The sequence below is a fragment of the Cinclus cinclus genome, chromosome 13 (genome assembly GCF_963662255.1).
Source record: "Cinclus cinclus chromosome 13, bCinCin1.1, whole genome shotgun sequence".
Classification (NCBI taxonomy): domain Eukaryota; kingdom Metazoa; phylum Chordata; class Aves; order Passeriformes; family Cinclidae; genus Cinclus; species Cinclus cinclus.
Window position 1 is genome coordinate 8,270,359 of NC_085058.1, and position 25,122 is coordinate 8,295,480.

General features: G+C 41.0%; 1 protein-coding gene across 3 annotated transcripts in view; it reads right to left on the reverse strand.

The window, feature by feature from the left end:
• Positions 1-4,570: 4,570 nt before the first annotated feature.
• Positions 4,571-25,122, reverse strand: part of TCF12 (transcription factor 12) — a 158,633-nt gene continuing 138,081 nt past the window's right edge. For 2 of the 3 annotated variants that reach the window (XM_062501752.1, XM_062501753.1), the window contains 8 exons: positions 22,160-22,233; positions 21,166-21,237; positions 20,234-20,440; positions 12,901-13,015; positions 11,942-12,113; positions 10,758-10,990; positions 7,464-7,617; positions 4,571-6,101 (listed from right to left, as the gene is read on the reverse strand). In XM_062501752.1, the coding sequence (XP_062357736.1) occupies positions 7,475-7,617; positions 10,758-10,990; positions 11,942-12,113; positions 12,901-13,015; positions 20,234-20,440; positions 21,166-21,237; positions 22,160-22,233 (1,016 nt within the window). In that variant the 3' untranslated portion in view covers positions 4,571-6,101; positions 7,464-7,474. The remainder of the gene's footprint in view (positions 6,102-7,463; positions 7,618-10,757; positions 10,991-11,941; positions 12,114-12,900; positions 13,016-20,233; positions 20,441-21,165; positions 21,238-22,159; positions 22,234-25,122) is intronic. The other variant, XM_062501754.1, reaches the window with a different exon arrangement.

Below are 25,122 nucleotides of genomic sequence, written 5' to 3' on the forward strand. Positions count from 1 at the left end.
CTGTTGTACTTGCATTTTATGATGCTCACATTTACTACTCTTGCATGCTGGGAAAGGAAAAAGCATTTTAAAAGCTTTATGTTTAATTACACTTTCAGCTATTAATTAGACACATAAACAAATTAAATGTACATTTAATTAAATGTTGCCCATTTAAACAGGTAAACTGGAAACAGAGTCCATCGACTTTAAAACCAATATAGCGAGCATTTATCTTAATTAGTCAGGTAGTGTTAGGGATTAATGAACTTTAACTGTTATATTCATAATCAGGTGCATTAGCATTTGTGTCTTTGTGGTACACAGAAGATGAGTTCAGATGGGAGCTCTCTTCTGCTATGTATTGTGCAAACAGAATGGGAGGTGCATCTGCAAGACTTTCTTTGTCATCTTGAAAAAGAAGTATTGATACTCTGTTTAGCTTTTGCAGGTGTGAATTGAACATTCAAAACATCATCCAAAACTTGCCCCTACCTTGTCATTTCATATTTACACCCAGGAGATTCCCTTCCACAGTGTGGCTATTCAGTATCCTTAGAAGTGGATTCTCATACTGGCACATCCAGGTTCTAGTCTGAATGAATAAAATTCATGAAGAAATATTAAGCTCACAAATGTACTAAAGAATTCACCTGATTGTGAAAGCAGTTATTTCAGCAGTCAGAGAAAGTCATTTGGGAGCAGTCTGGAGCACCTGATCTGGATGTGCTGCAAACAATTGGCTATGTGCTGTCTGCCCAGCAAACACACAACTAAGGCTGGTGATCAACTCTGCTTCTGTGATAAACTAATGCTTCTGGTCATCTCTACTCATTTATTGGTGCTGGGAAGTAAAATGTGGAGCCATAATCCTCAGATATTTCATTCTACAGATGAGTTTATAACTTCAGGTTTGGAGAATTTCTTTTTATAATCGTTACACACTCATTCAAGTTCATGAAATTTATTTAGTTGTATTGGACCATCACAAGTGTTTCTTTTTCCTTTCTGCATCATGGATAGAGATTGTGCATTTAATGCAACATTGTGTGTCAGAACTTCCATGAGTGTAAGGAACCACTTAATTTACTTGTATATAAAGAAGTGATCCAGACTGGTAAATCAGCCTGTTCTGGCATTTACAAGTCTTCCTTTGACATCAATGTACAGTGTAAAAGCATCAGCACAAAAAAAAAGTAGAGCAAAAAGTCCACATTAATAAATTATCAACACACTGTTGATAATCAACACACATTTTGTACAAGAGTTTGATTCCATTTACTTTGAATAATTTCCTCCTGGATTTTTTTTTTAAGAGCTGAAATGTAGAATTTTCCAAAACAAAACCTGGTATGGTATTCAGTGCTTTGATGGAAAGAAATTGCTCCTGCTATAGGATCTGCATTTTGTGTGCTTTTCTGAAGTCCAGGACTAGCAGAGCTCTACATCTAACACAGACTGAACTTTGAGTTATATTGTAAGTTATTTTCTCATCTGTTCAATCACACTTGGCAGCACTTGTTGCTCTGATATATTTAGCTCTTTTTGTGTCTGTATGTTTAGGTGATACTATTAAAACTACAGTGGCTCTTTCCTAAAAATGAAAAAGCCTTGGTGTTCCTGTTTCTCTAGTTCATCTGAAATAACCACAATTCCAAGTATTAAGCCCAGCCACTGACTTTCTAACAGAACTGCCCTCCAGGATCAGTTACAATTGCTATTTTGGGAAAGATTCTTTTTTTTTTAAATCAGGTTCTATTTAACAGATGTTATTAATTGCATCAAAACATTTTAAAATCAGGAGAATTAAGAGAGAATTGAAAGGGATTCTGTTTACAGCCCGGACAATTAGCAGTTTCAGAGCCTGGTCTGGACAGTTTCTGACTGATACAAACAACTTGAGGTGACTGCAGGGAGCAGCTGAAGTGCTGAACAGGCACACGCGGTGCTGGTGGTAGCAGCTGAGCAGTGTATTTGTGTCTTAACCAAGAAATAAGCTCTCCCTGTTTTGCCAAGGCATCCAGGTTGACAGAGGGATTAACTTCAGCAGAACAAAGGTTAAACATACAAAATGACCCCCAAATGGCACTGACTTATCTGCTCTGTGGCAGCACAGAGCTGAGGGGGAGACGAGAAAGGACCGCAGCAGTCTCCTCGTAGCACTGTTCTCCCCCAGCGTGGGGGACTTTCACCTCCTTGCCCTGGGCAGAGGAGCAGCAGGAAGGCAGGAGCTGCGCCTGCCTTGCCCCAGGGGCTCCCCTCCCTGCAGCCCGGGTTGGTGATGCCCTGGGAGCAGAGCGCTGGGAGCAGGGAGCCACAGCCCGTGGGCAGAGACGGGAGGGTGCCGGCCTGCTCCTTCATCCCTGCCGGGCCCCCACTCTTGATATGCTGCCAGGCTTTAAAGTGCTTTAAAGTTTCTTCCTTTTACAGGACATTTCAGTATCCACAGGCAAGGGGTATTAGGATGCAGAAGGTGTTGGTATCACAAACAAATGGCAAGGTTTACCACCCGCTGTCGTGGTTGACTTCTACACATGGTTCCGTTTTACTTTTGGTCTGCCATGATTTCTAGATGCTCGGGGAAAATGTTTAATTATTGGGGAAACTTTAATTAATGAAAAATCAAAAATCTTTTTTAGCAACAATTACTCAGTAGCTGGAGAACAAAAAAGGCAAAGTCCATTTTAAGACTTTCCCAATGCTTTAGATTTACAGGAGAGCTTTCCTACAATATTCCAAATGCTAATTCTAGAAGAACTCTGTTTAACAAAGGTATTCCAACGTGCATGTCTTCCACAAACACACAAAAAAAAATCAAATTAAAAGAAAGAGAAACGTGGAAAAAAAAGATGAAAGACTTGCGATCAGAAAGCATATGTGAACAGGACAGCGTTATGTGTGGTAAAAGAAAGATAAAGATGGGCAAGTGGCCATTTTTACTCTCTCTGAAAGAAGTGACAGACTTTTAAGTCTGATTCAGAAAAGGGAGAGGATTTAGAATTAAATCCAAAAGAATTTAGAATCTAAACCCAAAGACTGGATTTAGACTTATTACTGGAGTGAAGTTTGAATTGGGAATGTGTGCTGGGGAAGGCACTGAGCACCTCTCCCGCTGCTGCTGCTGGAGCCGTGCTAAAAGGGAGCCTGACATGGCTGGGTGTGACGTGTCCTCTTTGGCCAGAACATGCCAGAGCTTTGTCTCTGTACCAAACCCGTGCCTGCTCTGCACTCCGGGCACTGCAGAGATCTCTCAGGTTACCAAGGACACACTGGGGGGTGGGAAGTGGTGCTGAGCACAGCAGCTGTACTGACACCCCACATTCACACATCAGCACTGCACAGAGGAGCTGGAGCTGCTTTTGTCTTTGGTGTGCTTGAACTACAGCCATCCTCTCCCGAATTTCCACAAAACCTACACAGATGCATCCATCAGTTCACGAGTAACTTGGCATTGAACTTCCCTGCACAAAGGGGCTCAGATCTAGGCAACCTGTCTTCAGGAGAGGCAGGGACAGGAGCGAGCTGTACAAGAGGCTGTGCCGTGGGATCAGCTGCTCCCGGTTTGCTGTCTGCCTGTGCAATCCCCTTTCTGCTCTGCAGCAAACGCAGCTCAGCTATAGCTGAGCTCAGCAGCTCAGGCACTGCTGCTCCTCAGGCACTGGGCATCTCTGGCCTGGCTTCACAGGAGCAACAACACTTGTGCCTGCAACGTGCTCTGCTCCTTGAGAATGTGTCAGGCTTTGCTCTGATAGAGGCAGGAGAGTTTTGCTGCTCTTTTTCAAGCAACACATTGCCTATGAGGAGAGAGAAATTTAAAAAACTCACTGATTTACCATGTTAAAAAAAGATGGCACATTTATTGCTACATAAATGTTATATACATAGTGTTTTCTGTTACATTGACAGAAATTTTTTGAACTTCTTGCTGCTGGTTGGAAAGGTTTATCAGCAATACCTTGAAATTTGACACAGGGTACAAATCTGCAATAAACCAACAATGGAAACTGGAGAACAAGATGAGAAGCAATTCATCTCGGACAATTAGCTCTTACAATACTCCATAGGTACTACACGGTATGCTAGAACCCTACTATGGTCTTACAATGCTATTGTAAATTTCTGATATTAATGAACAGGTTATGGTAAATAACCCTACATTTTTACTACCTAATATAGTAAAATAAAGTAAGAAACTTTTTACTGAAAACTTTTTTTGATTTCAAAAATCTAGAAAGAGTAATATTTAGAATTCAAGAAATTTTCTTACAAGATTATTGTATAAAAGACTAGCTACAGTGAAAAATAAGCCAAATGTTTTTTTCTTTCTATTTTATGAAGGAAAGCTTCTGGGCATACTGCAAAGTCTAATATAGCCAAAAAGACAACAAGCTTAGAAGGAAAAAGGCCAGGCAGTGGCACGTGATCACTTTCACACGTCATAAGCAACAAATTCCGTTTAGCTGATAAACACTGAAATGAAGAACAAGGCCACAGATATAATCAGGTGTTATTTGATGATATATGCAAATTAAAGTAATAGAAATGAGTCCACTAATTCCACAAACTGTTTTGTTAGGAACCATCCAAAACATGAGCTTAAATTCATTAGTTTATTTTATCAATCCATCTTTTGTTCTTTCAAACGAAATTACTTCATTAAAATTATAGTTTTGTTCCTGTTTCGTGTGTGAACCAATTGCCAGTGATGAAAGATGCACTATATAAACAATAGCTCAGACAACCTTGGCTTAGGAAATTTCCTCCCATGGTCATTGCAGTGGAAGACAGTTTCCATGGAAGTTCAAAGGGATTTTAACCATTTCAACACATCTGTGACAAAGGAATACTTATGGACACTATTCTGGTGGAGAAACATTTAAAGGTTTAATGCTAATATGGCTTGGGACGGGGGTATTTGCATTTGATTCACACTATTTTTTCTCCACTGACAAGCCATACAACATGACATGATAGTTAACGTGTACAGGAAGGAAAAACTGGTGACCATTGCTCTTAAGATTCCATTACATAATAAGCCCACCTTGCTGGTGGTTATATCATCACACTACCTGCCACGGTGAATTTGAGATTTTACTATTCACCAAAGTTACAGCCTGAAAAAAAATCTCCTTTGTATTTTAATGCATTTTGTGCTTACATACAGCTAACACTTTACATGTACTATATGTAGTACTTACTGCTCGGAAAACAAAGCAACTCTAACAAAGTAGATTCTCCCCACCCAATTTACACTTCACGTTACAAGCTTTACTATGAAGCCTAGAAGCCTAAAAAGGTTTTGTTTATAATTAGAAAAAAAAAATGTTCAAGGAAAGTCTGAGGGAAAATAAAAATCACTTTTTAAAACCAAGAAATGTTATGGTCACAGTATTGCTCCAGCCTGCAGCCTTCATGAGGCCTCTGAGTGGCTCGAGGCACAGAGCTCAGTATGGAAGGGGAACTGTGACCATAACTGTTCAGATTAACAGAGATCAAAAATAACATAAAATAAGCTATACCAAGGAATAGTTTCCTATTGCGTGGAAAACACTAGTCATATGGCAAAAGGAGAGGAAAGGACAACAAAAGACTTTTCCCTTCCTTTTTTAAGACACTAATAGGTATGCTGGGAATGCTACGGGTCGACGGTTGTCACTGCTTTGTTCTCTGAATGTGAACAGCTTTAGTAAATGCTGGCATTCAGCTGAAATTTTATCAGCTTTTAACATGTTAACTTTTCCCTTTATATGTAGACCTTTACAGTTCCATAACAATAAATAAAATTTGTAGTTACAATGCATTTGTCAATTCAGTTTAGGCACAAGGCAACTTCCACAATGAGTGGAGAGATCACAACAGTCTCTGATTGTGCAGAAGCGACACACTGCTTGCAACAGAATGATATGTTCAGAGTATCTCAAGGGCTGAAATTCTGTCTGAAGATCTTGTATCTTCACTCCTGATGCAGGTGTTGACCAGTAGCTTTGATCATAAGATTGCATTTGGGTTTCTTGCTTCAAGTGTTTTCTCCTGTCAGGTTTGTGTCTTCATATAATGTTAGTTGTCTGTGTCCTTGTGAAGAAAGGTCACCTTCTGTGTATCCTACCAATAATTCTGGAATTCTAGAAAGAAATTTAGGAAAATAAAAAGGTTATTAGGAAAATAATAATTTAAAAGCTGGGTATCAACACTAGAGACCTAATTTAAACTGCATTTGGTGGCATTTTCAGTCATTTGGGTGCAAAACAAAATCAGTTTTAGAGACCCTGAAATCCTTCATTCCAGAGATATCCATCTTGATCATGATATATTGAAGAGCTCACTCTAAAGAATTTTCTGTTGGGCTTCTCTGGACACAGGAGCAAGAATAATCTGCACATCTCAGACCTTCAGTTTGTGTTTGCCTTTGCTCTCCAAACCAAGCAGGGGACAGTGCCAAGTTCACTCCCTCCTGAAGGTAAATTGCCATGTTCCTGTACAGCCTTTCTGTTAATGTCACACTTCAGTCAACCCACAAAGCTACTGCTATTCAAAAAAAAATTCAACGACACCAAACTTTTAAAATGGTTCTTTGTATTTATATGGCAAGGATGGACTAAGTTGGCTGTAAATCGAAAATTACCTGACAATTCAAAAGTAGACAATTGCTCTTGTATAAAACAAATCAGAGAAATTCAAAGCATTAAAAATTATAATATACACAACAAGAAGAAACCTCCAAAAACAAAATTTACTAAAGTTCTGGATTAAAAGAAGGGCACTGAACCCAGTTTTTTTAGTCTTTTTGAAACTGGCAACAGCTCTACTGGAACACTCAACTTTTTTTCTTTTAAAATTAAGGTTTCACAACTATTTAAGAAAACTAACCAACAACACGAATAAACCCAAAAGACTGATATTCCTATAGGGCCTCCCCATCAGTGTATTTAAATGAGATGTTACATACTGGGCTACCTTGCAAAGCTGCAAATATTACTTCTAAATTTTAACCATCTTCACCAATACAGAGCATGACTTAGGACAGTTCTCAGTCTCTGTTGGGCAACTGAGAGGAGTTAGAACGACTGGCCTCGAGCCAGAGAGCAAATCTCTCTGGGATGAGGAGTCCCTGAAACTGTATCAGCACTGGGAAACAATAAGTGGATTTTAAAATGAACTAATGCCATATTTAGACCATTTAAAGATGCATAATTCATCTCCATTAAGCTTGGCTTATCTAGCAAGCTGTTCACTGTTCCTCTGATGCCATGCCAAGAAGGCCACCTGAGCCAAGAGATGTAGCCATTGGCAACAAGGCACAAAAATAGACTGACAACAATTTCTGGGGTTTTTATTATAAACCCAAACAAATTCTGCTTCTGCTGAGAGATGTGAAAGCACAGAGAAGTTTGGTGCTGCTGACAGCTCAGGAACCAAACCCACCATGTCCAGGTGTCTCCCCCACTTCAGCCAACACAAAGCAGCAAGAGCCATCCCCAACGTACCTGGCTGGTGTTCACATATGACCCATAGGGTTGGTAGTTTCACTCAGGCCAGGGTGGCTTCCTGGGTGTGGTGTTGGTGGCTCTGCCGATACGGCAGAAACTTTTTCTTCTTCCCTTCTCTTAAGGCAGGCTGCTTTAGGGTTTAGGTTTCGTTCTGTAACAGAAAAATTAAGAGTTCTTAATATCCCACATGCTGACACCATGGGCAATATCGATACATGAACCCTGGGGTAAAAATAGCTCTGCAGCTTCCCTCTTCAGCTGCTGACACCCCCTGCTCACCCACAGGTGTCCAAAGCTGCACACAACCACTACTGAAAGTCCTGCCAGACAGCTCCTAAACTGGTATTTAAAAAAAACAAAGACAGAAAGCCAAACCCAAACCCTTTCAGCAGCCTACATATACCTTCAGAAATTGTTTAAAAAGCACCTTCTTTATCAGCATAAGACACTATAGTGCTAAATGAGAGCTGTCCGTAATTTACAATATAATGAAATTTATCCGTTTTCTTGGTAGGCTGAAGTCTTACCAACCCTGCTGACATCACACTAGTTTTAGTTGTGTTTCTGCTGCTTTCTTCCCAGTAAGTAATAGCCAGCTGTTGGGGCAGGGGAGGCAGCACACCCTGAGTGGACAGTTCTCATCAGCCTCAATCTGTGAAATCACCTTGTGCCCATCTTGGTTCAATCTAAAAAGACTGTGATGACAGTCACATACAGCAGGAGCATTATTTTTTCCAAACCCTATTTCCTCTCACATTGAAGTCAGTATTTTATAATAACCAGCTGTGGACCAGCTATCAAGGTACTTTCATCAGTGTGTTTCCACTTCCCCACTTAGCTTCAATAGATGTAGATTTGGATCTCATTTCCAACTAATGACAGTTTCTAAAAGTCAACTGTTCCTGTTCTTCAAAATGACTTTTTATGAATCAAATACAGAAGATGTAAATCACAGGGGTCCAAAAGACACACAAAAACCACAACATATTCCACTGTGGAATTTAATCAACATTTTAAGGTATATTCAAGGTATTTTCTCACTGTCAGTGCATTCTGTTTTGCAGTTGGGAGATGGCAGATACAATTATAACTGCAAGAAGTCTGCCAAAACTGAACAGACAGCACAAGCTCTTCTCTTGCACTGCACAGGCACCCCTCTAGTAACTGAAGTTTACTGACCCCTGTGCATTTCAGCTCATCTGACAGAGACTATTTTGGATGGACTTGATAGTTCTGCTGTCACCAAAGTCATTATCAACAGCCTCCTACTGCATTTCCTTAAAGATGAGCACTACTGAAGAGTCTACTGGAAAAAAATCCCCAAAACTGCTAACTTTTCCTTAATCACAGTTTTCTTTGTCTAACTGTGGTTTGCCTTGAAGTTTCAAAGATTTAATTACGTGGAAACTTTGAAAGGAAGTTAATTTACAGTGATTTAGGAAATGGAGATAAAACCCCTGGCCTACACAGAGAGCTTAAATCTGAAATGGTTCATTTTGAATAGCACCAATCACAAAACGAGAAGCTTCATTACCAGCAGAGAGAGGAAATTGTTTATGCAATTACATAAAGCACTGTGCAAGCTCCTGTGGGTGTCACACAAAGCTCTGGTCACTCACTCACAGGAACAGGTGCAAAGGGGGACGGGCAAGACAAACGGGAGCCAGGGCCCCTCTCCAGGAGGCCCCGTGCACTTCCCAGCACTGGCCCCGGACACACGGAGCACAGGGGATGTGAGAAAGGGAAGTTCTTCACTTCCACTGCCTGTACAATGGGGCCAGGTTAGCTGGTAGCACACTGAAAGAAAGATTTCTACCACAGACACCAGGCTTGGAAGTCCTCTGACCAAGGCAGAGTTATTGTATTAACATGGAGCTTCCTGTGAATTACAGAATCTGTGAGAGCAGGGAGATGGAATTGATGCTTTTTAAACACCAAAACCATGCCTGATTAATGTCCCTCTGACTTCGTAATACTGAACCTTATCTTCTAGACCACAGTAAGCATTTTCAGACCAAAGCAGTGCCTGAGATCTAAGTCTCAGAGATGCTAAACTGGGTTTTACAACAGCCCCAGCTGCTGTCTCATCTGCAGAACAGTTGCTCTGTGCCTTGCTGGACACAGTGTGCTCCTTTACTGAGAAATGGATCAGTAGGAGTGCCTGAAAACACAGCATCTCATCCTTACTGCATGAAGTAAGTTTGTGTTAAGTTAGTTATTTAGTCATGTTCAATAAACTTCTAACTGTTGCTTGGATCTTCTGTGCAAAATACAAGCATCAATGAGAAAAAGGAAGTAAAAATGAGCTACATAAAAATAAAACATTGTTAGCATTCAGTGATTCAGAGATGTAGTGCATTGAGCAAATACAGCCACTGACATAACCACATCTCAGACTTTTCCTTGACACACTTCCATCAGTGAGACACTAAGGAAGGTGGCTGCTAATGAGTCCCAAACAACAAAACGTGAGGACACTCATTTGGGAAGTGCCACCTCCACTGAATGAGACTATTTCTGTCTGGAAGGGCCTCCCAGCCCCATCCAGTCTGACTCAGGGCTGACCAAAAGTTCGAGTAAGGTACCCCAGAACTTCAACATGTCTTTGACAAAAGTAGACAGGGAGATTAGAAGTCAACTGTGGCTTCACCAGCTCACAGGAACAGAAGAGTTGAAGAACCAAACGTGATTCCTAGAACCATCTCTCCTTATGAGAATGAATAGCACAAAGCCATTCAGTTTTCCTTCTGCACCTACCAGCAGGCCTATCGTTTTTTTCCTGGAAAACTTCAAAGGAATCAGAGAAAGAAGATTCATGCAAACCCAGCTCTGATTCAATTAGAGTAGAAGTTTCCTCCCTCCCCAGTACATGTTTAATGCAAAAACTTAAGAAAACACAAATAAATTCATTGCCCTTTATACTTCAGTTATGTGGAGTTCACCCTAAAACCCGTATCTTACTGTTGCTAAAGCTTTTCTACCACTAAACAAGTGCTTGTTACAATTTAAAGCAAGATGTATCAATCTTTTAATGAAAGTATCTGACTTGAAAACTTCAGAGATGATTAACAGAACAGGAAAAAGAAAGGTCAAAGCATAAACCTTACACTCAGTCTATTCCCCTTTTTTTAAAAAAGTAATTCTTTACTTTTTCTAAAGAACTTCAGCATCGTTACAGAACAGCAAATACACTTTCAGCAGCTCCTACATCCGGCTGGGCGGGTTTCAGGAGCCCCACACTGCTCCACGGACAAAGCTGCCCCAGGCCTGCCCCAGCCCCAGGCCACTGACCTCTCACTTGCTGCTCCAGGCTGAGGATCACTGCCACAGCCTGGTGGAGGATCAGCAGCTTCGTCTGCGGCTTCTCGCTCTTGAGGTGCAGCTGGCACATGCGGCCCAGCTCCTTGAACGCCTCGTTAATGTCTCGCACGCGCAAACGCTCCCGGGCGTTGTTTGCCATTCTTCTCTCCTTCTCTCTTTCTATTTTCTGCTCTGGGTTTAAATCCTCATCTTCGTTAGTACTGCTGCAAGAAAGCAAATGTAACAGGATATTGAAATATCACTGGTATTTCAAACAAGTGGTCGTGGTGCTGACTCCAGATAGGTGAAGAATACAATAATTTCCAAATTTACTGGAAATTAAGTTTTTGCTATTTTCCAATGCATCAGTTTATATACAAACGTATTCAAGGAATGTTCAGTTTCATGTGCTTATTTAAGAGTTTTACTTTCGTTGAAGACCACATTGGCCAATTTTAGAACTATTTTTTCTTCTACTACTCAGTGTAGAGCTAAGCAGTTATATTTAGAATTCTTTAACTGCCTCAAATAATACTATGTTTTTTAATATAGGTTCTGTGCAAAACCTCTGTTCTACTAAAATTAACACACTAAAATGCCATCAAACACGTGCTAATACAGATTATGCCGTCTGTGGTTGCAAAATTCTGATTGTCTACCGTTACCTCAAATTTCAATGCTGGTATCAGGCCTATCAGGCAGACCAGAAGCATTTACCCAGTGTCAGCTTCAGTTTTGTGTCTGTGGCCTGGGAGGGGACAAAGTGTTTCAAGAGGACACTTAGCCAGAGTGTTTCACCTCAGGCTCCAGATCAGGAGCCAGAGCTCTCCACTGCCACAGACTCACATCTAGAAGGGCAGCCCTGGGCCAAGTAGGAAGCATCACTGATTTCTGACACTGTCCCATGCTCTGTGCTCAATCTTTTGCTGCTTACAAGTACAAGCAGACATTAGGCATGGCACTAGCATAAGGGAATGCACGCTTGACAGATGATTTCCCCAGAAAATCCTCTACCTTGTATTTAAAGATACACATACCATAAACTTTTTCAGCTGCCTGTTGGTGTATGCACTGCAGTAATGCAAAAGCCTTGCAGTAAATTTATCAAATGAAAGGACAACATGCTACTGAGCGTTATCAAAACACATATTCTCCAGGTTATGTCAGCAACGCACCTTGTTCTGCCTCTGGATGAGACCTTGATATCCTTCTGGGAGGACTCGTCATCTGATTTCATGTCATCTGATGAGGGGGGTTCATGGATATTTTCATCCTTCTCCTTATGTTCAGACTTGATTTCTGTTGGACCTATAGCCACAGACTGGCTCTGTAAGCCACCCGACAGTGCTGCAAGCAACCAGAGAGCAGAGTGAGTATCACAGCACTCAAACACTGCACAGAACCTCAGCAGATAATGGCAGTGAGGGGCCAGACCTGAGCATGAGTCTGGGGAGACAACAGGAAGAACTAACAGAAACAAGAAATCCTGGCAACACTGCCGTACTTGGACATGTGTCATGGGTTATAAAGCAATCACAGCTCATAGAGCAGCTTGATTGGTAACAGCTCAGTCTAGGGAAAACACTGTTTAAGACAAAAGGACATTGAGTGAAGTAAGGAAATCTGCACCTGATGTCTGGGCTGCAAATTTAAGGGCAGAGCTGCACTGACATCGAGGCTTGGGTTTATAAGGCTGAATGTGCAACACTCCCTAAATGGTGCTAGCATGCTAATAAAGGAGCTGACTTCTGTTTTCTGCAGTTTACTTCTTCAGCTAGAAATGGAAGGAACTGTAAACACGGGCATGGAATGACCTCGTTCCACTAGCTGTGCTGAACTCTGGGCTCAGCCCACTCCATAGCCCTCCTGGCTGACAGGGAAATGGCTGCAGCTGTGCAAGTGGATCATGGCCTTAAGCTGGAGGGACATGGCTATAATGCAGCCTTCTCCTGAAATTATATTGAAGTAACTGAGGGATGCTCTCAAAATTGTTGCAGAAGTCCCTAACAGTGGTGGTATATCAACATTATCTATGTCTCTATCCCTTGCACTGATGCCATTTTACCAAGATCTACAGCCTCACTGGCTCTGAACTACTGCAGACCCTGTCCAGCACTGAAGCCTGGAAAGTTACCTCTGTAGCTGTCTTGTGTTTTATGATTTAATTCTGTGCTCTGAGCAGAAACTGTACTGGGAAGAACTGAATGGTTGCTGTTGAGGCTGACACCTTCTTCCCGGTGAGTCCCAACCTAAAGCAAGGCAAAGCAAAGATGTCTATTAAAGATGTGATTCAAAGAAGTAGTTAAAAAACAGAAGTTTAAAACAGTGAGAGTATTTGCTTGATTAGAGACCAGAGTTAAAATTCTCCCTGAGTAAAGGAAACATTTAGTTGATTGATGCTGTTACACTGAAACACCTGATTATACACCTAGCTGGACTGGGCCGTGTCTCAAGCAGTGACCAACCCTGTTTGGAATAAAATAGTCCAGGTATCTAACTATTCTTACCACCTATTTTCTCATCTATTCCTTCATAATACATCATGATTTAATTTCTGAGCAGCAAGCACTGAGATGAAGAGTCTTGAAAAATTCTAATTTTGAATAAACTTGAATTAATGATACTTATGTGAGACATTTTTGAGTGTGCATACCTAACCTGAAGAGGCAACTTCTTAAAAAACTGCTGCTCAATACAGAATACTGTCATCAACTTCTATTAAAAAATATTTTTCAAGAAAAAAGAGGTAAAGATATACTGCCTGTATTTAAATAATTTGGAACACAGACCATTTAAAGCTTTTGATTTCTAAATGCACAAAAGTCCTTAAACATTTATAATATAACCAACATAATACAATTAAACAGTTAAAAATGAACAAAGATGAGGGATTCTACTATTATTTGTATAATTACAAAAACTGGCTACAGATGAAGCTTTTTATTGGAACAGTAGCAAACATGTCAACTAGAAGATTAAGCCTTTAATTAAATAGGTTTATTGCCCGGAGTTACACATGAGAACCACTGTTTTTCAATAAATCCTTCTATCCTAGTAAACTGCTGAGCTTTGAATCCCTCTTGAGTAATTAATGCAGCTTTTACCTTTCATGTCTTAGTATGGGTTTTACCCAGAGAGAGATAAATACCCTTATGCAAGTTTATCCTTTGTTTAATATACACTTGTTCCTGTAAGCTAATGCACAGGAACAAAAAAAGAAAGGGGGAACCACCCCCCCCCAACAACCCACAGCTAATATCAGGTCATTCCGGGCTGCTATTTGTATCCATTGTTCTGCAGAAAATCTCCTCTTGTATACTGTGGAATATCTGTTGCTATTTCAAGTATATTTTATCTTCCTCTGCGTGTAATAGGCTTTGTTTGTGAGAAATTCTACTCTGGATACAGTCAGCCCAACTCCTGCAAGAGTCATGAACTTGCTGGGAAGAAGGAGCTGAGCCCAAGTCTTTCAGCCTAAGAGACAAAACTCTCTGTAACTGCAACATGAAGCTCATTCTCACTCTGAACTTTTCAAAACGGAGTCTTTCCATAATTCTGCCTTACAGGTTGTGTGTTTCATTTTCTTCTCCTGGTCATGCTTAGTCCTAACACTTGAGGGTGCTTTTATTCAAGCTACAGACTATTAATTGTTTCAGGGCCAGGTCTGTTCCAGAATCTACTTCTTAAAAAAGGCAAAACTTTCTTAAAGCTGTGTACAAACATAGCAGCTGCCAGAACTCTGGCAGCTTTCAAATCTAGAGCTAATGTAAATGCAATAGATTAGCAAATCAGTTCTGATAAAGGCGGAGAATAGATGAGAAATAAAACCTGAATTCAAGCCCATGTTCCAAACCTTTGAAACCAAGATGTACAAATTAAAAGCATACCACTTAGATTAACAGGATTTACACAGAAATTTTAAGAGCTAAAATGTTACAAAACTGACCATAACACTGATTTTTATCTGTGACCTATGTTATTCCAGAAAAACCAATCTGGCAAGCAAAAAAAAAAACAAACCTTAACAAAATGACTTGCCGAAAAATCACTGTATCCCATGCAGAGGCCAACAGCGCTGTTTGCTACAGTTACAACCGATCTGCGGCTACTTCAAGCTACCAAAGATTCAAGTATCTTAAAACATCGAGTTCCGAAAATTTAGTTTGCTCTCCCTTCCCTGGACACGCACTGCATAGAGAAAGGGCTCTCTCCATCTGCATTTCAATGGAGCACAACCTCAGGCTTCCTTTAGCTCTTCTGAAAGGCGGCCGGGGCCATCAGCTCCACGGCGATCGGAACAAACGAGCTCTCGACGTGTTTTATTGCTATTATTTATAAGCGATTCCCAGTCAGGCGCTTTGCTCCGGGGGCAGCGAGCTGCCGGCGGCTCCCGCGGTGCCCCGGTGCGGGCGCGGGGATCGCGGCGCTGCCGCGGCTCCGAGCACTCCCCATTTCCATACAGCTGCTGCCGGGCCGGCCCGCGGAGCCTGCGGGACTTGCGGCAGCTCATCTCCGAAGCGAACCAACTCGGAGTTAATGCATTCTCTCCGGCCCTAATCCAGCCTTGTTTCCATGGTCCCTCCTCCCAAGCAAACCTCGAAGCTTCCCAGGCACACAAAATGGGAGACAAACGGAAGGCCGGGCTCTGCCACACCGAAGGCAGCCAGAGCACGCAATATGCGGGGGGAACACAGCGGTGAACAGTGACCAGGGCAGACACAGCACTGGGGATGTGCTGTGAGCAGTGACCAGGGCAGACACAGCACTGGGGATGTGCTGTGAGCAGTGACCAGGGCAGGCACAGCACTGGGGATGTGCTGTGAGCAGTGACCAGGGCAGACACAGCACTGGGGATGTGCTGTGAGCAGTGACCAGGGCAGACACAGCACTGGGGATGTGCTGTGAGCAGTGACCAGGGCAGGCACAGCACTGGGGATGTGCTGTGAGCAGTGACCAGGGCAGGCACAGCACTGGGGATGTGCTGTGAGCAGTGACCAGCACAGGCACAGCACTGGGGATGTGCTGTGAGCAGTGACCAGGGCAGGCACAGCACTGGGGATGTGCTGTGAGCAGTGACCAGGACAGGCACAGCACTGGGGATGTGCTGTGAGCAGTGATCAGGGCAGGCACAGCTCTGGGGATGTGCTGTGAGCAGTGACCAGGACAGGCACAGCACTGGGGATGTGCTGTGAGCAGTGACCAGGACAGGCACAGCTCTGGGGATGTGCTGTGAGCAGTGACCAGCACAGGCACAGCACTGGGGATGTGCTGTGAGCAGTGACCAGGGCAGGCACAGCTCTGGGGATGTGCTGTGAGCAGTGACCAGGACAGGCACAGCACTGGGGATGTGCTGTGAGCAATGACCAGGACAGGCACAGCACTGGGGATGTGCTGTGAGCAGTGACCAGCGCAGGCACAGCACTGGGGATGTGCTGTGAGCAGTGACCAGGACAGGCACAGCAATGGGGATGTGCTGTGAGCAGTGACCAGGGCAGGCACAGCTCTGGGGATGTGCTGTGAGCAGTGACCAGGGCAGGCACAGCACTGGGGATGTGCTGTGAGCAGTGACCAGCACAGGCACAGCAATGGGGATGTGCTGTGAGCAGTGACCAGGGCAGGCACAGCTCTGGGGATGTGCTGTGAGCAGTGATCAGGGCAGGCACAGCTCTGGGGATGTGCTGTGAGCAGTGACCAGGACAGGCACAGCTCTCAGTACCATCGGGTTCACATCACTGCCCTTTACCTGCTTCCTGCACACAATGCCAACACAACACAGGTCAGCATCCTGTGCAAACACAAAAACCTTATCCCTCAGTAACCCCAGGTTGAGAAATACAGCAGTCCTCCTACAATACTGTACCTTGTTGTAATTTACCAGGTCAACTGTATTCATTTTTATGCATTTCAAGAAAAACTTGTACATAGGACAATCTGCAGCCCCACTGACACTTGCAAATTAGGAAAAAAAAAAACCACCCCAAACCTGAGGGCAAAACATATTTCGGTTGATTTAAGTGGTAGCATTTGGGATCTGAAACCAGAAAACCAGTTAAGTATTTTAGGAAACTAAATAAAAACTAGACAAATCATGGGCAGTGATGACACAAAACTGCATGTAGGAGAACCGAGAGTGACACATGGGGTAAAGACATCTCTGTCCTGTTAATATTGGTTCTGCATCTCACACTTTGAGTATTCATTTTGAGCACTTAGCACTGAAAGCTTTTGAGAACTGGAAAATAAAAATACCACTCTTGGTCTTAGTCTTAGAACGTTTCAAGCCCTACTAGCTGGTCAGTTTGGATATGGTCATTAAACCGTTTTAACCAAGGTGCACACAATTAAGGCAATGAAAAGGGTTTTGTAATCAAGAATTTTACACTTCAGACAGCTCAGAGTTGGAGCATAATCTCAGCAAGGAAACAGCAACTCTGGAAGGGTTTGAGCAAGAGCAGAGGTTGGTGTTGGCAAAGCTGCTTAACTGCCCCCTTTTGTGGTTCTACTGCAGCAGGCACAGGGCACAAAGAGGGAGATGACCAGTTTTCTTAGATTCCTGTTATACCTGAAAAAACTCTCTGACTTAAGGATTGAGTTTCATCCTTAACTGAGTTTCCAGGCCTTTTATTTATTTATTTTTAATCAGTTCAGGCTGTTCTTTTTCCATTGTATTACAATGACAAATAAAAAGCAGCTTGAATAAGAACAAAAAGTATTACTTCTTAACTTTTCAATAATACATGAAATAAAATGCAAATCAACTTCAAAGGCCAGTTAGCAAATATTTGATGAATTTGAGATATTAAAAATCTATTTGAATAAGTCTAATGGCCAGCCCAGCTAAAAAGAAAACAAGACCATTCAGAGCAAGCAGGAAATGAAGTCAACCAGAGTTGTAAAATAAATCTGGCTCAAAAATTAAGCAAATGTTAAAATAAAACCATGCCTGGTTACACTAATTACATAAAAAGGAGTTAAATTACTCATTTCCTAACTCCTTCTGCCAAGATCATCATCTTCAAGGGAAATTAAATTTTTTTCCTTTTTTTTTTTTAAAGAGCAAAAATGTTTTGTGCAAAGATCCCACCCTCCTTCAACAAGGAAGTTTCATTTAGTGCTGAATTCCAATGAACATTTCTTGACCCTATGTCAAACAAAACTTCAAAAATAGGTAATCACCGTTATCAATGTTGACATTTCTCACTATGTTAGCCCAATACTCATTATTTTCTTAAAATTCACTGGATGTCATCTTAAGTAAAGCAGTATTTAAATCTGGGGTGAAGGCTGGATCTCACATTTCACAGGTCATGTGTCAAATCCTCTGCTCTCCTATTTACTATTTAAACAGAACACCAAATTAATAGTAAATAAAGAGATTGAAATTAATTGGTCATTGAAGAAGAATTACCCCTTGTACTTGGGGGGGCATTACTGCAATGCAGTCATCACTAATAAAGCACTCAGTCTCCACCACAGCCAGATATGCCAGCCCCTGCTCTCTACCTATTTCAGGACTCCATCCTAAGTCGTGCTGAGTTCCTGCAATTGCAAATGATGTCAAAGGGCGCTCTTTGGGGACTGGGCAAGGCCACAACAGGATGCCTTCAGTTGGAGCCAATTATTCTGATGTAACAAAATTAAGGTCAATCCAAGAAATTCTTTAGCTGACTCACTTTTCAAGGCAAAACTGAGCTGCAAGCTTGTTTTACCAGGCGAGGATGAAATGTACAGGCAAGTTTTTTTTGTTGTTTTCTTAATTGAAGTTTATTTCTAACAGACAAGCATCTGTTGGTCAAATAATTACATGATAAATTAGATGTGTAGTAGTTACACAGCTACATTCAACTAGAGAAGATCAAGGATTTTCTGACCATTTTGGAGAGCCATTTTCCACTGTCCCCTATTTTAATACAATATTTATCATAGCTTATTCAAAGGAGAAACTGAGATTTTTATGTACGTTTTGGCACTACCTGTATTTATTTGGCTGCATCTGGCTTAGCAGTATCAGAAGGTTCCTCCAGTCACAGAAAAAATTTGTCACTGCAGTTTCAGTCACTCACTTTATGCCACATCAATACCAGAGGGGAAAAAAGTTTTCTTTTGCTTGACTAAATTTCAGTCTTCCCCAGAACATGACAGAACTTTAACAGCATTCTTTAAATATTAAATCTCAGTAGGTACTACAAAAAAATTCAAAAGTACTTATGCATCACTTCTTTCATTACTAAAAGTAACTGTGAACTTGTATAGAAAGCTGAAGTTGGATGTGCATTTGGAAAGTACCCCCTCCCCAAAGCCCCCTAACACACGCAGCTTATAGAAAGCAACCAGTTCTTTTTGATGTTTACTGCAGTGGTCCTGAAATTAATATAAATGGATGTGTGACGTGCAAATGGGAGAGCCTGGAACTAATTCTGTTTTATAGAATACAAACCCTTCAGCAATTGGGGTACCTAATTATTTTGATGATAGGTGAAATTTTGCCTTGATCACACAGTACCCAGCTGTGAATCTGTTTTATAACAGAAAATTTCACAGCATGTAACTGGTCTTTAAAATTACGCTGTAAACATGCAAACACATGGCACCACTAAAACAAGCATGTTTTTAAAAGCTCTTTTTCCTTTAAGCATTTTTGAGAAGGGTGGAATGAAAAGGAAGAAAAAGGGAAGTGAGCAATGCTACAAATAGATTCCTTTACTGTGTAATGCTTTTAGCATATTTCTAATCTATAAAAAGCTCAACTACATTTTTTCAGAACAGTTCACATTTTTAAAGAAACTTAAAGAGATGGATTGAATTATTTCACCCTTCTTGGGGATTAATCTGAAAGTAGTTTCCTTTTCATTGTTACTTACACTACAGCTGTGCTCAAACTCCTTTTTGTTTAGAAAAAAAGTTTAAATTTTGAGCCTGCGCACACTATGGTTCCACATTCCAACAGCTTCCTCCCAGTCCTCTGCCAGCATCTGCTATTGAAGACTAGTTCCAATTTACAATAAACAGCTTTTCCAGACCAGAACACTTGAAATTCAGTCCTTCTCGACTGCTTTTCCCATTCAATCTCCCTATTCACCATTTCAAGGAGAAAACGGTTCTGCCAATTATTACACATCTGGAAAAAATGCATGTATAAGCTGAAATGCTCTCAGCAGAAAGTTTCAGCTTTCTGCATATGGTCACAGCAGGATTTTATGGGCCACTGACCAGGCCAAAGTCTAAGTTTTCCCATCTTTTTCCTCCCCCTCATTTCTGCCCACCCCCACTCCAACATTCTAATTGGAAACCCATAGCAGGTGCAAGCTGTCTGCCATCTCTTCCTCCACAAAAATCTCGAGTGGTTTCTTCCTGATAAATATTAGTCTTACAGCCCAGTTCTACCTCAGTAGGCTCTACGATAGTTTCAATGCATCAGCTGTAGTTGCTTTGCATAAACATACTCATGTTTTATATGTTAACATTACCATGGATGCTTGTCTGTTGGCTGTTACAAGGCTGGATGCTCCATAGTTTGAGTTCAGGCTTCCAATTGGCCCATTGTGGGATGGTCCCAGTAAACTATGGATATCTCCATGGGCAGCTGACAGGCTTGTGGAAGGCCCCACAGCGTGGTTCCGCAGCACGTGGATGGCATCATCGAGTCTGTCCAAGCGATCCTCCATCCGGGACTGCTGTGGGGATGCAAGAGGGGCAGGAACACCCATTACTGAATTAATCCCAGGCTCTCACACCACAGCACAGCTTATCTCGGAGGTATTAAAGATAGAAGATGAAATATGGTATCAAAATAGTATCAAAAGATTTTGAGAGCACCTACCAGCACTACAAACAAACAGGAAAAAGAAAATATTATCTGGAGATTTTGTTCAAGATAGCACTCATTCCTCAAATAGGTGGCAGCTTTGAAAGTGAAGCTTATTATAAGGTTAATGTTACTCAGCTGCTATTATATGGCATGAAAAGAAAAAAGGAATTGCTACAAAATAAGCTAATGCAGGACAAGAAAGAATGATCATAAAATCAGCCTCACCATGCTGGAAACAATTAAGAGAGGCAGTAGTTTTTTAAGAATCTGTATTACAAAAAAACTAGACAAAACTTTAAGTTATCGTTTTTTAAAATGGACCTTCAAACATATTAGGTATTTCAGAAACAAAAGCAAGTTATTTGTGTTCCCGTCGAAGTCTGTCTTAAAATTACTTTCTTTTATTAAAAGGAATACCAAAATAACCCCAAAGCAAAACCAATTCTGACATTGCAGCTCCAGAAACTGAAATAGCAGGATGTTGGAGTCAAAAGATGGGTCATACACTACACTAATTTAAGTTTTTAACGGGGAATCCGAAGGAAGCGTTAATTGAAACACAAAAAGGCACCATCTAAAGTGAAATAGTACCTCACAGACATCCTTTAAGAAGGACATTGCATCTTGCAAATGCTCGTGAAGTTGCTGTTCAACTCGATTTTTCTGGCAAAGTCAAGACAGAACAGGAAGCAAAGCACAGGTTAAGATTAATTCAAAAAAGAGGTGAGGAAACAGCTGATGTGCATGTCAGCAATAAATTGTTAGTCAAGTTAATGCAACAGAGATCTGATTATAATAAGATAAGAAAAGGCTAATATTTAACACTGCAGTTATGTCAGAATTCTAAGATGCACATAACAATTACATTCAATTGCAAAAATATTGAAGACAAGAAATCCGATTTAACTTATAATTTATTCTTGTTAGACAGAAAAAAATATAAATTACATCTGTGGAAACTAGAAATATTAAGCAAATAATCAAAACCTTCCCTCAAATTTTCCTGTTTCCTTCCCAATATTGTATCGGAAATGTAAGCAGGAAGTCAGTAACTGAAATCCTCTGCTGAATCCTCAAAAGAAGAAAATTTACAATGCTGTAGATTACTACCTGTGTGTTTTTCTGTAAAGTGTTTAATTAACAAAGGAACATTCCCCACAACAAACAACATACAAATAAAATGTATTAATACTTTAATAACAGTGTAATGCAAGCGAGCCCTAGAGACTGCCATTTGAGGGAGAGAGGGGGAAGGACAAGTAAATGCGGAGGCATGAAGTCTTTATCTTTCTCCAGACTGAACTTTAGATAAGAATTAGCTATGGATTTGTGAAAAGGTACCAGAATCTCATAACAGCGCTTTAGCACCAGCTGTCCTCAGCACAGAAGCCTGATGCCCAAGGAACAGATGGTGAAAGACACACCCTGCACGTCTTATATTGTTCAACTGAACAGGCCATTTGTTAGCAAAGAATTCATTTGTAATGCTATCCTACTGTTTCCTTTAATGATATGCAGGATTTATACAAAACCAAGCCTTCAACTCCTAAGTAAAAAGTACTATGTTGCTTTCAACGATTCTTACCAAGGAGTGTAGAGAGTTTTCATAGCTGGGAGATGAGGGGGCTTGTCCTCCACTCCTCGACCACTGACTGGCACCTGTCAAAATCGTCTAGGTTAGTGCACAGATTTACACAGCAGAAGTGGGAAGCAGAGACTGTATTTCTCAACATAATTAAACCCAACATAATTCTGCATAAAGGTAAGCTAACATATGGGTATACAAAGGAGGACAAATTCCTTCATTCTGCCTTACTGAGGGGAAATTTTCATATCCTGGCATCTGTAGGGTTAGATCATTGTCAGTGACAAAAATGGTGACATCTTCAAAGTACTTCAACATTAAAAAATGGACTAATCTTTGAAATACCTGCTTCTGCCTGTGTCACCATAAAAGACCTGCTGAATGCTTCTTCAGATTCTGTTCAGTATGTGAAGGTGTATTTTTAATATTGTTAGAATACACAACAAAAATATTTAAAGTACTCAGACACCAAGTTAAGAGTAACTGGAGAACCATTTTATGACACCTCTCTAGTAAACATGAAAACTTAAAATTGGATTTAAAAGCTTTATCTTGTCTAGTTGTACACTACAGATTACAATGCATTCCAAATTTAGAAGAGCAGAAATACACCTAAGTCATTCCCATTTTGTATTTCAAATATCCTTAAGGTAAATCAGCAGCAGAAGAATCACTGATTGTGCAAAAATTGACAATTAAATTCATATTACCTATACACTGAAAATTCAAATACATAGGTATTCTGACATAAATATACCTAATTATCATGTAAATTTTAAAAATAATTAGATGTGAAATGCAATAACTAATAAAGCAGTACTTTTAATACAAAGCCTGAAGTAGTACAACATGCATTTTTCTCACCAACTAATAATGCATCTTTTATAAAGATACTACATGAAATTCTATGGCCATTAGAGACAGCTTCCTTTCAGCCATACAAATGTAATAATAAAGCAATTACATTAATAAATTATGGATATACAATCCAACACAGCTCATTAAAGGAAGAGCCTGTGGGCTTGTTCTTTCACTAACAGCCAGAGCTGTGCGTCTGGAAAACTGGGAAAAGGTTTAATAACATTACAGTTCCTTTGTTCAGAGAGCTGCAAGTAGTTACCTTTTAAAGACAAGGTTTTATTTAACAAAAAGAGTACAGCTTGCATAGCCATTAAAATTATTAAAATACCTAAATATTTCCTTTCTAATTAAAAAATAATAAAAATCTCCTATTTCATGATGGTCCAGAGCTGCCATAATTGCATTGGAATTCTCTTTAAAAATACAAAGAATCAGTGAGCAAATTTATAATTACCAATTTTCACTTCACACAGCTACTCTGGGTCTGGACCTGTAGTCTCTGTCTGCATTGCTGTCATTCCTGAACTTGGGAATGTGGAGTCTCACTTATTTTTTGCACAGCCATTAACGAAAAAACTATGGAGTATTTTGGTTCAGCATAACGTTCAAAATATTCCCTGATGAGAACCCCATTTTTAGATACAAGACTGTGGTCAGGAGCACTGCTGCTATCAGCACTCAGAGTACCACTCCCTACAGCACAGCAGCAGCTCAGGGTTAAGCAGGAAGGTGGCCAGGTGAGCAGCAAACACACTGAGAGCCTGTGCACCTCTTCTGGCACCTTTGTTTGGGGGGTTTAACTGAAGAAGGTCCTAGTTCTATAGTGCAAGCCCAGAACAAAACTGCGAGTGGGACATCTCACAAAGGAGACAAAAAGAAAAGAAGGGAGGGAATAACCAACTCCTCCTACGCAGTGCCCAACCCAACTGCAACCTGCAGCTTTCAGTCACACCTCTGCGCCACCAGGGCTCTTCCCGAGCGGTGGCACTCTGCCTCCATGGCTCCAGGTTGCCAGATGGCACCGATTTCCTGCTTGCCTCATTCCACTCCCCCTCCTAGAAGTTTGTGCATGAAATCCACCAATTATGTTAAAAAGCATCCTGGCACCAGAAGCCCTGCAATTAACAACTGCAGCTTTTAGTGCAGCACCAACACAGCAGCATTAAAAAACAAATAAGCCAGGCAAGCGTTAGGATTTACAGGGGTCACCGACAGCAATCACTGCAGCATTGTTCTCACCCCTAGTCTCCCCAACACTAATCCTCTGGCTCCCCTTTCAAACACACTCGGAGCTGCAGAGGGCTTTGCATTCTCAGAACCCACCAAGCTCCTGAACGCCTCTGATCCTGCAGAAGGATTCTCAAAATACCGAGGCTCCCACCATTCAGATCCCTATATAAACTTCACATGCGTGTACACAAACATTAAAACTATGCAAGATGCTCAGCTCTGGGCATGTTTATGTAAAATTAGAAATTAAATGAGGGCAGGGCAAGCGAGATGTGCACTATTGTCTCATAATACTTGGGGGTTTTCATCCAGTTGCTCTCCAAGCTTTTACTTAACTGAATTAAAAAATGTCATTAATCCTCATTCAGCAACGTGAGAGCCAAAGAGTCAGTCATGAGCTTACGAACCCCAAGGTCTCATGACATTGGCATGTCAGTGCTCTCCCTGGTAAACAGAGTACTCCTACCCTAATTCACAATTAAAGGATGGGCAAATTATGACTCAGGCAATCTGTAATACTATGAATGCTAACTAAACAAACACCTAACTGCAAAAGGGGAAAATGACAATGAAGGCTAAAATGCTCCAAAATATATTATTTCAGTACACATAAAACATTTGTTTTATCTGCAATAACTTTTTGGGTCAAGACAGAAAATGGCTACCAGGAGTATAAATAGCAATAAATGCAGTAGTAATTACTTCACATTGTGCTTCACCGTGTTCTTAGTGACTCATCTGGGAATAAAGATAAAAGTCCAGATTCATAAATGAAGGTAATTAACTACTGGAGCAATTTACCAAAGGCTTGATAGATTCTGTACCACTGAAATTAAAGGCGATGGGAGGGTATAAATGTGAAGCAGATGCTA